Genomic DNA, 15,440 nt, shown 5'->3' on the forward strand with positions numbered 1-15,440 from the left:
GCATTTCATTAATTGAAAGTCACTTAGACAAACAATTATGAAATATCAATCACCCAATGAAAATCGTGATCAGCATCTGAATTTAATAATAAGCTTACGAAGTGATTTGCAAGATAAAAATCCCCAGATTTAAAATTGTGGCAAATTTTAGTTGTCGTAAAACACTTGCCGGGCCGAGGATCACATAAAAAGGGTCACTAAAAATTCGGCAATTTATGTTAATACAAATCCCAAGCAAAGAATTTAACATCACAATCATTTACAAACAACAATACAAAACTCACAAATTACGAAAATGTCACTTGGAAAAAACTCTTTCCTTTAACCTCACCCACAGACTAGAACTCCTAGAGTTAGACTTATCATCTGATAATATAAAGTTTGTTTCAACAGCATCAGCATTCTGCTCGTAACCCGTGTGATCCGCGTCTCCCAACAAGTTTACAAACACCCTGTCTTCGTTCACAATGGATGCCACATAATTGGCGGTATGCCAAGGAGGTGCCCGTCTGTCTTTAGCAGCGGTAGTTATAAAAACATCACAACCTGAATTAACGGTGCCTAAGTCTAGAGGTCTGAACCCATTGCTGTCATCCGGGGATTCATAACCCCATTCTTCTTTCTCCTCCGAAGACAGAGGTAAAGAGGGATTCAACATAGCAGTGTGAAGATCCAGGAATGGAAACCGGAGGACCAGCTTGCTGACAATTCCAGGAACAGAGTGTGCAGCGCGCGCTGCGATAAGCGCCCCGCTGGAGGAAGCGTGGAGTGTGGAGGAGGACGGGGTTGTGAGGTTGAGGGATTGTACGTGTTTTATACAATTCAGTGTGTCGAGGACACTGTTTTCTTTCTTAGTTCCGATACCCTGTAGTTTGGTGATATTAGAATTGACAAAGACATTTATCATAATTAACCTTTCTAATATCCATACACAAAATAATCACTCAGGACGTAAACCACCAAAAATATATGTTTGAACCTAAAGTTTCAGATTTATCTATGGACTCTGGCTTCCTCTTAAATACAGCGAGGGAAAATGTCGGCCATCTATATTCTATACTCTATACACGAACCTGTAGATACCAGCTGTGGCCGAGTTCATGCTGCAAGTATCAACAAGTAAGTTAAGATTATACCTTATAATAACATACATGTTAACATGGGTATTAATGTATATTAGAGAAATTTTGAATAATTTTGGGGAACTTTGGGGAACTTTTTTTTGGGGGACTTCAGAAATCTTGGGTGACTTTCCCAAAGTTCCCCTTGGACCCCCCCCCCCCCCCCCTCCTATACACGAACCTGTAGATACCAGCTGCGGCCGAGTTCTCCTCCACCCCTCACATGACACAGCACAACTTTCCAGTTCTTATCAAGAAGCTCCCTGGGCAGAGTCTCCCAGGAGTAAAACAGATTCTCACCATAGCAACCGTACGTGATAAACAGACAGGGTGAGCACTCAGCGAGAGAGTCTTCATTCGCTGCAATGTTTCATAACATTCCAGGATAATTTAAACAGTCAAAGTTTAAGTATCTACAGTGCTTACGGGTGTTTCGGATAGGGCTTGTGCAAATATGCGCAAAAAGCAAGATCATGCACGAGTACATCTGATCACAAAGAGCAGATTAAATCAGGTTATACAGAATTAGGCTAACCTATGATACTTTCAACACTACTATATAACAAATAATTTGAGAATATGAGTATGACGTAGAAATGTCGATACGTTATTCAGCTTTATATTTTCATTAGAATCTGTCTTCACTGAGTCTATTCAGAAATTTGAATGAAAGAACTAACCTATAATGGTGATGGGAACGTTAACATCCCCAGAGGGAGCTGAATCAGTGAACATCTCGTATCTCCCACGTGATATGAGCCTGCCACGTGATATCTGGAACTTGGAGAAGGGAATAGAGAGCTGCTTCACTGGTTTCGTCAGACTGTGTACCTTGATGTTCAGATGGGTCTGAGGGAGATAAGGTTTAAATATCCAGTGGGAGATCCAGACTAGGGCCGGTCGTTCACATATCATGTAATCACTTTTTGAACAATTTTTACCCCCCCCCCCCCCGCTCCGTAATCAGTTTTACACATAGCTATTGAATCAAAATTACACCAGCGTATTTCATTTGGAAACCCCCCTCTCCCCTCGGGTGATTATGTAATATGTGAACGACCCCCTATTTACAGGTTGTGGAGCAGACAAATTAAACAGTGTCTGAAAGAAGAGTATTGAGCTGCTACCTGGTGAGGAGATGAGTTAGAGTTTGGGGATACAAGAGAAACATCAGCTGGGAAGGGTATCTCCGCAATAGTATTAGAGTAGTCCTCTGGGTCCAGCAGGGTCACTTTGTAGTTACCTCTGAAATTATACATTTTCCAGGTATATGTAGTCAATGACTAGACAGGGTTATTGAAAATTACAAAGAATAAAATGGCGTCTGGACTTGGGACCAGCTCATAGTACATTTCATTAATGCCCTCTGAAAACCATTTTGCTAGCTCAAATTATTTGTTATATAGTAGTGTTGAAAGTATTAAAACTGTTGATAATGATATGGAAAATTAGTTTTTAATGCTATTTTATAGAAAATTGGACCCAATGAAGGAAAAAAAACTTTCCCAACGTATAGTATTAATATGGTGCGAGGTCCGGTCCTTCAGTATATAATATACTCAACTTTAAACATTAAAAATTACCTGTTTCCTGAATCGTCCAGAGTTGAATGATAAACCACAATTCCCCTGTCAAATGTTTCTAATTCATGAATAACTCCAAAATCATTAGGGTGGGCTGAGAAAGTTTCTGTTTTAGGGTAAGTTGGGACAGATTCAGGAGCTTTGTTTATAGGGTCAGACCAGTAAAGGTGTAGATTAGGGTTATCCGTGGATGACTTTATCGCTATCAACCGGTCTCCGTGATGATCGATGTAGCATTTGCTATCTGAAATAAGAGGAATAATCATGAATATTTTAAAATTACAATTGCAATACGAAATAGGCACCGGTATCAAGTCCCCGCTAATATGATCGATGTAGCATTTACTATCTGAAATGAGAGGAATAATTATGAATATTTTAAAATTACAATTGCAATACGAAATAGGCACCGGTATCAAGTCCCCGCTAATATGATCGATGTAGCATTTGCTATCTGAAATAAGAGGAATAATTATGAATATTTTAAAATTACAATTGCAATACGAAATAGGCACCGGTATCAAGTCCCCGCTAATATGATCGATGTAGCATTTACTATCTGAAATGGGAGGAATAATTATGAATATTTTAAAATTGCAATACGAAATAGGCACCGGTATCAAGTCCCCGCTAATATGATCGATGTAGCATTTACTATCTGAAATGAGAGGAATAATTATGAATATTTTAAAATTGCAATTGCAATAACAAATAGGCACCGGTATCAAGTCCCCGCTAATATGATCGATGTAGCATTTACTATCTGAAATGGGAGGAATAATTATGAATATTTTAAAATTGCAATACGAAATAGGCACCGGTATCAAGTCCCCGCTAATATGATCGATGTAGCATTTACTATCTGAAATGAGAGGAATAATTATGAATATTTTAAAATTGCAATTGCAATAAGAAATAGGCACCGGTATCAAGTCCCCGCTAATACTGCTATCTCGGCCAGGATAAAAATGTTGATTCCCTGATCGTTATTACAGCACAAATCCCATAGGTAAGCAGCGCAGAAATCCCTGTTACACATTGTGTAAACACTAAACACGCTAGTAACCTACCCTGTAGAGGATGATGCACCAGGTTCTCCTCCCCACATTGTGTAAACACTAAACACGCTAGTAACCTACCCTGTAGAGGATGATGAACCAGGTTCTCCTCCCCACATTGTGTAAACACTAAACACGCTAGTAACCTACCCTGTAGAGGATGATGAACCAGGTTCTCCTCCCCACATTGTGTAAACACTAAACACGCTAGTAACCTACCCTGTAGAGGATGATGAACCAGGTTCTCCTCCCCACATTGTGTAAACACTAAACACGCTAGTAACCTACCCTGTAGAGGATGATGAACCAGGTTCTCCTCCCCACATTGTGTAAACACTAAACACGCTAGTAACCTACCCTGTAGAGGATGATGCACCAGGTTCTCCTCCCCACATTGTGTAAACACTAAACACGCTAGTAACCTACCCTGTAGAGGATGATGAACCAGGTTCTCCTCCCCACATTGTGTAAACACTAAACACGCTAGTAACCTACCCTGTAGAGGATGATGAACCAGGTTCTCCTCCCCACATTGTGTAAACACTAAACACGCTAGTAACCTACCCTGTAGAGGATGATGAACCAGGTTCTCCTCCCCACATTGTGTAACACTAAACACGCTAGTAACCTACCCTGTAGAGGATGATGAACCAGGTTCTCCTCCCCACATTGTGTAAACACTAAACACGCTAGTAACCTACCCTGTAGAGGATGATGAACCAGGTTCTCCTCCCCACATTGTGTAAACACTAAACACGCTAGTAACCTACCCTGTAGAGGATGATGAACCAGGTTCTCCTCCCCACATTGTGTAAACACTAAACACGCTAGTAACCTACCCTGTAGAGGATGATGAACCAGGTTCTCCTCCCCACATTGTGTAAACACTAAACACGCTAGTAACCTACCCTGTAGAGGATGATGAACCAGGTTCTCCTCCCCACATTGTGTAAACACTAAACACGCTAGTAACCTACCCTGTAGAGGATGATGAACCAGGTTCTCCTCCCCACATTGTGTAAACACTAAACACGCTAGTAACCTACCCTGTAGAGGATGATGAACCAGGTTCTCCTCCCCACATTGTGTAAACACTAAACACGCTAGTAACCTACCCTGTAGAGGATGATGAACCAGGTTCTCCTCCCCACATTGTGTAAACACTAAACACGCTAGTAACCTACCCTGTAGAGGATGATGAACCAGGTTCTCCTCCCCACAGCACTCCCCCAGGTTACCCAACAGGTACACGTGACTTGTTAACTTAGTGTTAACGTTTACAGCAGTTAACTTCTTATCTTTAGAGCACGTGACACTGACCACCTCATCCGACCTACAGCTCTGGTGAACTGTGTGTTGTTCTCCAGTCTCCAGGTTGAGGAAGATAGCGGTGTCAGGTCTCATGTTGGTGTTGATGGTGGTGTAGATTATGCTGGAGTCTGTGGTCCACTGCAGCTGGTGACCAGAGTCTAGTGTTTTTATTAGAGTACCTGTTTCTTCCTGGTTGGAAGTTTTGTTTATTCATTGATAATTTGAAATAGTTAACATTATAAAGGGATAATTCCTAACAAGGACTGATACGTTTGCACGATTTGAATGCTCCTTTTTACTGCCAATTATTGTAAATTGTAAAAAATACAAGTAAAATAAAGAACTGGTCTATGAAAATAAATACTCACATTTATAAGAAAGATACGACTCTCCATATCAGAGCTAACAAGAACAGCTAAATATTCCCCACAGTGTATCACCTCCCTAACTTCAGCCAGACCATCCAGATCATCACACAATGTAACATCCTCGCTTGGAGACATCCGGTATCGTACCAGCTGCTTCTTACCAGTTTTAGAGTCCGTGCTGGAGATGTGTCCCAATTTAATCAATGAAGTTGGTGTAATCGAGTTGACTATGCAAACAAGTTTCGATAAATCTTGAACATTTCCAATATTTTAAAGTTCCAGATAATCAACAATATTAAATAGAAATTCAAGGAATTCATTCTCAAATTCGTAATCTTACTTGCAGAAGTAGTGGCGTCCATTGAAGAACTGAGCGTTTTGGAGGAACCTAGGGATAACCCTACACTGACTGGAACTCTGCATGGACGTCTTGTCTCTGTTTGTCTCCTCCTCTGATATACCGTACTTCTTCATCGTCCTCTCGTTGTATCTGGTAAAGGGAGATGAGTTAAAAAGTAGTTGATAACTAAATTTATAAATACCTTTATTAGGGGGAGAAATATTTGTGTATTTGAAGAACTAGACAAGTCTCCTCGTTCTAAGGAGAGCACGAAGCACTATCATAATAATAAGGATTGGACCAAGAAGTTTTTAGAAAGTAAGCGACTAACCGTGACAGAAACTCTCTGGCTTTATCCGAGTCAGCGCCTCTGGTATAGGAGAGCTGGCGTACACCATGTAGTCTGGAATTTTCACGTGCAGGATTGTATGTCACGTGATGCCTTATGTGTGTACATTCTGGGTTTAAACTGAAGGAAGAGTGACACCGGGTGTTTGTATAGGACTGCTGGCTGGTGTTCACACTTTTTTCGACAATTCTGGAGCAAATGCGACCGTGTTTTAGTAGCATCCTAATGAACAAGACAGTGGTGAAAACTAAATAATGAACTTGATGATGTAGTGGTTGGGAGGCTTGTTTTTGGATTGCTTATTAAATTAAGGGAGTGGCTGACATTTTTCATTTCTGTCTCAAACAATCTGAAGGATAAGCTTCATGCCCCATTGAAGGGCGAAAACAAGGATTAAATTGGCAACTGTAGTACCAAACCTCCAAAAATAAAATCATAATCACAAAAAGCTAACCATACAACAAAAACTTAAATTTAATGTTCAGTCTAAATCAAGGAACATTCCACCTATAAAGTTTTATCTATATCTTATAAAAAACAAAAATTAAATAAGAGTTGTTTCTCTCTGAAACATTCCGATTTCTTCGGCTTCTCAAGAATGTCAAGATGGGTCACGGTTCTTAACATCCCGATGACAGTTGCACAAATTGCTGACATTAGCCTCACTCCACTGACCGACATTATCTTCAGAGTAGATAATAAGGATAGAATCGAAAACACTTAAACGGTATCACGTGCTCTAGTACATATCACGTGTTCTATTATCACGTGTATTGGGGCTCGTAGGGTGGTATCCTCACGACCAGCCCATCAAAGTTCTCCTGGACAATCACCTGACATCCCAGTCTGGAGTGGTCCGTCAGTCCGTATGCCATGTCCAACATATCCTCCTCATCTTCACAAGGCTCACTTCCTGAAGTAAAGGTTTTAACGTTATACATTGTATAATGTATAATGTACAATGTACAATGTATAATGTATAATATCCTCCTCATCTTCACAAGGCTCGCTTCCTGAAGTAAAGGTTTTAAAGTTATACATTGTTAGAGTTAATAATGGACAAAGGCTCCTTGACCCCTTAATTTCAATCTTAATTACGATTCATGTCATGTATAATGTATAATGTTTAATGTATAATGTAAGCGAACTAAACACCCCAAGAAAACTGAAGGTCCAACTCACCCAAGTTATCAAACCAGTCAGGATGAATGACAAGATGACAGGTACAACAGGAGAGGGTTCCCTCGCATGCTCCTTCAAGGTCGATATCGTGCTGGTGCGCTACCTTCATTAGGTTCTCTCCTGGCGAGTAGAGGGGAGATGTTAGGGGTGGCTGGTGCGGGGGGGGGGGGGGGGGGGGGGTTGGGGGGAGAGGACCTGCTACTGTTATCATACTTTCTACAGTCATAGGAGATCTATCTTGTTATCGTTAAGAAAAACTCGCATTGGAAATAAGGAGATTAAAAGCAGCAGTGAGCACCCAGAAACACTGTTAATACCCTACTGACTCACGGAAAGAGTTAGCTTACCTATTTGTGCATCAACTATAAAAGAGTCGCCATCCCGGTCAATGAATTGAACTTTTACAGTTTTCTTTTCAGATTTTGATGATACAAATTTTCTCGAATCAAGAACCCCACAAGAAGAACGAAGAGTTGATGTTTTTGAGTTGATTGTCGCTGATCTCCAAAGCGGAGCTGTCAATTTAGTGAACGATGACGTCATTCGGAACGATGACGTAATCCGGGAACAAGGTGGCCTCACGTTACCATTGTAGTTAAGCATTGGAAGACATCTGATTAAGTTTCGGAGGTTTACAGTCAGTATTCCAGTTGACATTAGGAAGTTCAGAGTTCAGTCAAGTGGTACTCGCTTAATCCAGTCACGTGATACTGGTCCAATCTCCCCTATCTGGATATATTAGACAGTAGTTCTTTCTCTTACAGCTTTTAAGTTTTTACCAAACATGTGCTAACCTAGGGAACAAAACAGAATTAGGATTTTGAGATCGGAACAAAATATGCTGTAACAGCCTGCACCCTTAAAGTCGTATAATAAATAATTTACCAACTTAAAGCTACAAATCAATCGCATTGCAATAAAAGTTTCAAATTAGTAATTAAATAGCAAAAACCAACTGGAAGAAACATCAAGACCATCCAAGATTGAGAAATCATTTGGTACAATATCACTGAACTGGTGACTAACAGACTATAGTTCAGTTAATATTGTAGTGAAGTAAAAACATAGACAGTGATATAACTCCCGATAAACAGTTTGATAATTTAATTGAAATTCCCGTAGAGTTTGAAAGTGTCCAAGAAACCGACTAATGGAGGTATAGGTTAGGGTAGAAATCTTTAGGGTTAGAGTTAGACTAATCTTTATGGACGCCCCCCCCCCCCCCCGACGCTGACCCTAAAATCTATCCTCAGTGGTCGGACTTCTTAGATACTGCCCAAAGTCCTGCCACGGGACGTTCAGCCACAGTGCAACGTTTCACATACTTTTAACCCTCCTGTTGTCGGGTAAGAGGTGGATTTTGGGTTAGGTTGAAGATAGATGCAAACATTTCTTTTAGGTACTGTTCAAGAACGTCCCAGGGCAGGTAAATGCATCAAGGGAAGTTAAAAAGTCACGTTGTTAACAAAATGAGTATTATATAAACAAATAAGCGAAATTTACTTTACAATATAGTAACACGGTAACAGAAGGTGGTTTATTAAGCCACGTGCGTGCTGTTGTCATGTATTCAAAAATGGTTGTCAAGAAATCAATGATATTAATATAATGATAAATGATGTTAAAAGAAAATAAAAGAAGGAACCAAACCCAACCAGACAAAAAAAAACAGCCGAGGCTAGCTGAATATATTTTGTCCCTCTTTTTCACTTATTGAACGTAGCGAAAATTAAGTAAACATCAACATTAAACATCATTACCTGAACAAAAGCTCACATTAAACCAAAATAACCTTAAACGATTACAAACAAGCCTTCTTTACGAATCCGAAGAGTCTTCTATAATTTTCCAGACGGAGATGGCTTTGTGGGCCACCATCTGCTCAGCTATCCTCTTGCTGCAAGCCAGGGGACCGAGAACCTTTTCTGGAAACTTCTCGTGACTCACCTCCGCAGTGAAACCTTTACCTGTAAGGATAGATCAACAATTTAAGATGGTGTCAGTTTGATGGGGAATAAGTTGGTCGATAAAGTGTGACTAAAAATGGAGCAACATCCAATAAAAAACTCCAACAGCACGCCATAAAATGTCATTAAAAAGGAATTAAGATGTCATTAAAAAGGAATTAAAAAGCAATTAAAATATCATTAGAAAGGAATTAAAATGTGGCACAATTAAACAGCAACTAGGATTTCGCGATTATTTTGGCCAAAAATCGCGATACCGCGATTTCTAACAGGCTATACATTAAACTATACATAAAATTTGTCGCAAATAATGGGAAAAATCGCGATTCCGCACATGCCGCGATTTCCTTTTGTCCCTGAGTCAGCAACAAACCTCCTACAGGGGTGATCGTGTAGGAGGGATACTTTAAACCACACTTAGCAAACTAACCACACTTAGCAAACTAACCACACTTAGCAACTAACCACACTTAGCAACTAACCACACTTAGCAACTAACCACACTTAGCAACTAACCACACTTAGCAACTAACCACACTTAGCAACTAACCACACTTAGCAACTAACCACACTTAGCAACTAACCACACTTTGCAACTAACCACACTTAGCAACTAACCACACTTTGCAACTAACCACACTTAGCAACTAACCTCCTACAGGGGTGATAGTGTACGAGGGATACTTTAAACCACACTTAGCAAAGTATTCCTGCAACTGATTCTTACACCAAGAGTATTTAGAGACACCTGCATTCCGCTTAGGATCCCCGTCTGCTACTGGAACACCCTGTCAAACAATATATATCCATGATGATCAGATAAAAATTGTGTTAAAACGATCTAACCAATGATGATATTTATCTTAACATAACTCAACATCCCATCGTTATGAATAGAGCAGATTCTATCCATCCCATCAAATTTAGAATGCTAAAATTAAATAACAAAGTGAAAGTGAAATTAGCACGTTTCTTACATTTTCATCGATAACGTTCAGGGCTTGTAACAATACACAAGCGGCTGACTTTTCCGCCAAAACTTTAGACTTCATAGTCTTGCTAGTGTAACTGTTCTCATTCACTGTTATCTGAAATTAGTGGTATAATAAGGACAACAAACACACGTAAAGAGGAAAAAGTCAAATTTTCGATACAAGACAGTAAATATTCACATGACCTCCAAAGTCTAAGCTTCAACAAAGACACACTTACAATACTAGAGAAACACACTTACAATACTAGAGAAACACACTTACAATACTAGAGAAACACACTTACAATACTAGAGAAACACACTTACAATACTAGAGAAACACACTTAGGGGGGGGCCAAGTGGATATTTGTAGATATTTGTAGATTAATGTAGAATGGATAATCCACGAAAAAAGTGGATGACATTCTACAAATATCTACATTCATCTCCAAAAATTCAGTAGAATTTCTGGGCATTAACTTCAATTTCATCACGTTTTATATATGCTAAGTGATTTAATGATATTATCTGACTACTTGCACAGTTCTTCTATGTTTATTTGAGTGTATTTACATGGAGATTATGGTCCATAAACACTATCATATAGAGAAAAGCAATGATCTAAAAGGGTGGAACTATCTAATTTAATGTTGCATATTATGGGGGGGGGGGGGGGGGGGGGGGGGGGGGGATCTTTACCGGGGTGCTGTCAGTCTGAACTTCCAACCATGCCATCCGCCTGACTAGGGAGAGATAAAAGAGGTACTGTTAAATATGGCAAAATAAAATTGTCACAAGGTGGAATGAGGAGGAGGAGGTGGAAGAGGAGGCTAGGAGGACTGTGGAGAAGGAGGGGACTGAGGAGAAGGAAGAGGAGAACTGAGGAGGAGGACTGAGGAGAAGGAGGAAGAGGATGAGGACTGAGAAGGAAGAGGAGGAGGAGGATGAGGACTGAGAAGGAAGAGGAGGACTAAGGAGGAATATTGAGGAGGATGAGGATCACTGATCGGCTTAGGGCGAGGCCGAGGGGTACTTTTTTAGCTTAATAGACGAGGCCGAGGAGTGCCATCTTAGTTAAGACCGAGGCCGAGGGAAGCCGTGGGGTGCTTTTTTGACCGAGGCAGAGGTCTATCCTAGTATATGCCCTTTGAATAAACGCCATCATGTAATTAGGAAAAAAATTAGGAATACTGTTTTCAGAAATGAGAAATGAGAATGTGTCGTACATATAAGGACTGAGGAGGAAGAGGATGACTGAGGAGGAGGAGGACTGAGGAAAAAGAGGACTGAGAAAGAGGTGGAGGAGGTTGAGGAGGACTGAGGAAGAGGAGGACGGAAGAGGACTGAGGAGGAAAAACACTCAAGAGGATCAGTAGGACTGAAAAGGAGAGAACTGAGGAGGAAAAGAGGAGGAGAATGACTGGGGAGGAAGAGTTAGGAGGGGGACTGAGGAGGAAGAATCAGAAGGAGGGGGACTGAGGAGGAAGTGTTAGGAGGAGGGGACTGAGGAGGAAGATTAAGGAGGAGGTGGACTGAGGAGGAAGAGGAGGACTGAGGAGGAAGAGTTAGGAGGATCAGGAGGGGGACTGAGGAGAAGGACTTAGGAGAAGGAGGACTGAGGAGGAGGATGAGGGGAAGGAGGAAGAGAAGGAAGAGTAGGGGAGAAGGAAGCATCTAAATTTTATTTCCGTAACAGTTTTTGTCCGTTTTTGTCCATTTTTGTCCGCTTGCGGATGGGGAGACGGAGGACTGAGAAGAAACTGTACAAGCGAGGACTGAGGAGAACTGAGGAGGAAAAGGATAACTGAGGAGGAGGACTGAGGAAGAAGAGGACTGAAGGTGAGGTGGAGGGGGAGGAGGTTGAGGAGGACTGAGGAAGAGGAGGAGGAAAAATACTCAGGATGATCAGTAGGACTGAGAAGGAGAGGACTGAGGAGGAGGAGGACTGAGGAGAAGGATAATGACTGGGAAGAAGGAGGACTGAGGAGGGGACTGAGGAGGAGGTGGAGGGAGACTGAGGAGGAAGAGTTAGGAGGAGGGGGACTGAGGAGGAAGACTTAGGAGGAGGAGGCCTGTAAAAATGTCCGCTTTCTGAGGAGGAGGATGCGGATGGGGAGACGGAGGACTGAGAAGGAACTGTACAATGTACATGCGATGACTGAGGAGGACTGAGGAGGGAAGGATGACTGAGGAAGAGGACTGAGGAAGAGGAGGACTGAGGATAAGGTGGAAGAGGGTGAGGAGGACGGAGGAAGAGGAGGACTGAGGAAGAGGAGGTCTGAGGAGGATGATAAGGAGGAGGATGTCAGGATGAGGAAGAGGATGAGTAGGAACACTGAGAAGGATGAGAAGGAGGATGAACCATCTAAATGTCATTTCCGTAACAGTTTTTGTTCACTCCGGACTGCGGAGGAGGATGATTGAAGAGGAGGAGGAGGAGGTTGAGGAGGACTGAGAAGGAGAAGGACTGAGGAGGAGAAGGACTGAGGAGGAGAAGCACTGAGGAGGAGGTGTAGGAGGACTGAGGAGGAGGAGGAGGAGGAGGAGGAGGAGGAGGAGGAGGAGGAGGAGGATAAGGAGGTGGAAGACTTGGGAGGAGGAAGAGGACCAAAGAGTAGAAGGAGCAGTGTGGTTGACTATTTCGTAATCACCTCATGGGCAAGAGATCATTGCTTTGTGAAATTAGTATGAATTTATCTTGAGCCGTCCTGCAGGACATGCAAACTTTGCTGGAGTATAGTTTTGCGAAACAAACTTAACCCGACCCTTCGAAATCATGACATTTGAACTCCCTCAGCTTCGCTTTCTTGATCGAAAGCTGATGCTAAAATCCCCCCCCCCCCCCCCCCTCCTGAAGAAGAGGAGGTCTGAGGAGGATGATAAGGAGGAGGATGTCAGGATGAGGAAGAGGATGAGTAGGAACACTGAGAAGGATGAGAAGGAGGATGAACCATCTAAATGTTATTTCTGTAACAGTTTTTGTTCGCTCCGAACAAATCATGAACATTTGAACTCTCTCAGCTCCGCTTTCTTGATCGAATGCTGATGCTAAAATTCCCAAAATTAGTTTTTCCCCCGTTCAGCAACAGAGTTTCTGCCGATCTTATGTCGATCGTTCCGAAGAGGGTTGTGCTGACCTCAGTTGCTGCCTCCGAATCTGCTTCCTCCGATTCTAACATATTATAAGTATCATCAGTGCAAGTGGGACAGTCCACTTCATCATTCTCACACTCAGTCAACTCTGCAGGGTCATTTATATCCTCCTCTCATTCAATCGGATGATGTTTTCATCTTCAAATATTTGCAGGAAAGGTAACTTGAACTTCTTACCATCGTCCACGACAGCCTTGGTACCTCGTTCCATGGCTTTCTTCAAGCTATCTATTTTGATGTCACTTGAACTCAAATCGTGGACCTCCTTCGTATCATTCTTCCATGTCTCGTGTGGTAGTGGAACTTCTTCCCTGAAAATACTGCGTCCACGGGAATGGGCATAGGCTGTCATGTCATCTGCAAGAGCGAGCTCTGAGCGAAGATTTCTTTTCTCGCAGCCGTATGCTAAAGTTATGGCATCGAGATTTGTGCGGCGACCAGCAAAGATACCAGTTCGAATCCAAGCAAAGAGTTGTTCATTAGCATCAGATCCTAGTAGGTATGTTGTTACTTTTGCAGAAAAAGGAGATAGAGAATGAGTCCATCGCAAGTACATTTCAGATCTTTAAACGTCTGCCAAGTTATAAACTGACAACTATCAGTTATATTAGATTTCCAGAGAACAAAAAAAGACTTGCAGTACCAAGCCTTTTCTACTCTCTGCTCTGGACTAAAATCCTTGTCTAAGAAAGCCTCAGCTAGAAAATGGATACTCTTCAGAAAAAGTCCTGTGGCTGAATATCCTTCTCTCAAAAAATACTAGTATAAGCAGGACAGATCCAGAACAAGTGAAGGATCTTGACGGTCAGTCAGATTCAAAGCACTGAGAGAAGTATAGGCAAGCATATAGGGGTTGTCCTTGATGAAATTATAGATGAGTGGTTGCATCAAATATGGAACCTAATTCAGGTATTTAATGACATGTATGATTACTGGAAGCTTTCTGGAATCCAATAGATAAAACATGTAATGGATAAGAAATCACACAAATTTCTATACATTTTTTGTAGATAAATGTAGATATTTGTAGATTATTGTCAATGGATAATTCACGAAAAAAGTGGATGACATTCTACAAATATCTACAAATATCCACTTGGCCCCCCCCCCCCCCACTTACAATACTAGAGAAACCGCCAGCACACTTGCTAGTCTGATAAGTTGGTAGAGTCCAGCCTTGTTTGACAACATGCTCCTGGAGCAGGTTTTTGTAGTTGTACTGGACCGGAGGTGGGGTCTCCTTTTTGACGGGACTTATCACCGGGGCTACCTCTTCTTCAACCAGCTCTTCTTGTCTTTCTGCTGGAGAGTATGGTATCTTAAGAGTCTCTTTTGGTTTTAATTCAAAAGATGATAAATTGATCATCTTAATTCAGCATTAGGCATTAGTTCAACTCTAATATATTTTGCAGAAAGTCTACTTATCCAACCCAAGTTTTAATAATAACCTCATATTCACACTTACCTAATCTGTCAGTAGTCTGTATCCCATTTGTTTCTTCAGTTGCTACTGTAGTGGTAACTTCCTCCACGAGGATAGGTTCCGCTATGCATTGAGCAGCACTCGCCAGAATAGCACTCAGGCTCTGTAGTTGCCGTTGAAGCGCTGCTATCGTCTTTGATTGCTCTGCTACCTGAGGAAGAGTTAGTCACAAATAGATTCAAAGTGGAAAGTATGTACGACAAAAGAACTTGACCCCGACGTGATTTGAACACGCAACCTTCTGATCTGGAGTCAGACGCGCTACCGTTGCGCCACGGAGTCTTATGTCACAACTCGATGTTTACCTATTTACTCATAGTATATTTTTATCGCTGACCTTTTCTTCTAGAGCAGCAATTCGTTGATTGTTACTATCTCTGCTCTTAATCGTCATTCCATCAGCCGGACATTTTACCATGCTAAATCTGGGTAAAAAGTGTGTGTAACGTTCAGTTGTAATCCTACGATTTGAACATGGAATAACTGTGCGCGCTTACGCGCGAACATTTGAAAGAATATCGAGAAGTCTACAATAAGGGTACCGCGGCACA

General features: G+C 41.6%; 3 protein-coding genes and 1 non-coding gene across 5 annotated transcripts; all 4 read right to left on the reverse strand.

Annotated features, from left to right (window-relative positions):
- Positions 1 to 23: 23 nt before the first annotated feature.
- Positions 24 to 6,348, reverse strand: LOC134819378 (prolyl endopeptidase-like). Its single transcript, XM_063829315.1, has 9 exons — positions 6,113 to 6,348; positions 5,782 to 5,931; positions 5,442 to 5,619; positions 4,947 to 5,262; positions 2,705 to 2,948; positions 2,249 to 2,366; positions 1,802 to 1,970; positions 1,303 to 1,481; positions 24 to 865 (listed from the first exon to the last, which is right to left on the reverse strand). The coding sequence occupies exons 2-9, from the start codon at positions 5,913 to 5,915 to the stop codon at positions 299 to 301; spliced, it is 1,905 nt and encodes a 634-aa protein (XP_063685385.1). The 5' UTR covers positions 5,916 to 5,931; positions 6,113 to 6,348; the 3' UTR covers positions 24 to 298.
- A 144-nt stretch (positions 6,349 to 6,492) lies between these two features.
- On the reverse strand, positions 6,493 to 8,108 carry LOC134819410 (2Fe-2S ferredoxin-like). Its single transcript, XM_063829357.1, has 3 exons — positions 7,660 to 8,108; positions 7,313 to 7,432; positions 6,493 to 7,043 (listed from the first exon to the last, which is right to left on the reverse strand). The coding sequence occupies exons 1-3, from the start codon at positions 7,967 to 7,969 to the stop codon at positions 6,895 to 6,897; spliced, it is 579 nt and encodes a 192-aa protein (XP_063685427.1). The 5' UTR covers positions 7,970 to 8,108; the 3' UTR covers positions 6,493 to 6,894.
- Positions 8,109 to 8,231: 123 nt separating this feature from the next.
- On the reverse strand, positions 8,232 to 15,310 carry LOC134819400 (uncharacterized). 2 transcript variants are annotated; one of them, XM_063829341.1, is made up of 6 exons: positions 15,227 to 15,310; positions 14,872 to 15,040; positions 14,527 to 14,705; positions 10,257 to 10,367; positions 9,932 to 10,067; positions 8,232 to 9,279 (listed from the first exon to the last, which is right to left on the reverse strand). In XM_063829341.1, the coding sequence occupies exons 1-6, from the start codon at positions 15,305 to 15,307 to the stop codon at positions 9,131 to 9,133; spliced, it is 825 nt and encodes a 274-aa protein (XP_063685411.1). In that variant the 5' UTR covers positions 15,308 to 15,310; the 3' UTR covers positions 8,232 to 9,130. The 2 variants fall into 2 exon arrangements, with proteins under 2 accessions (XP_063685411.1, XP_063685410.1); XM_063829340.1 differs by having other exon boundaries at positions 14,527 to 14,708.
- Positions 15,100 to 15,171, reverse strand: Trnaw-cca (transfer RNA tryptophan (anticodon CCA)). The gene has a single exon. It is a non-coding gene; the product is annotated as a tRNA-Trp (tRNA).
- Positions 15,311 to 15,440: the final 130 nt, after the last annotated feature.

Source organism: Bolinopsis microptera, chromosome 8 (genome assembly GCF_026151205.1).
Source record: "Bolinopsis microptera isolate Bmic1 chromosome 8, MBARI_Bmic_1.0, whole genome shotgun sequence".
Lineage (NCBI taxonomy): Eukaryota > Metazoa > Ctenophora > Tentaculata > Lobata > Bolinopsidae > Bolinopsis > Bolinopsis microptera.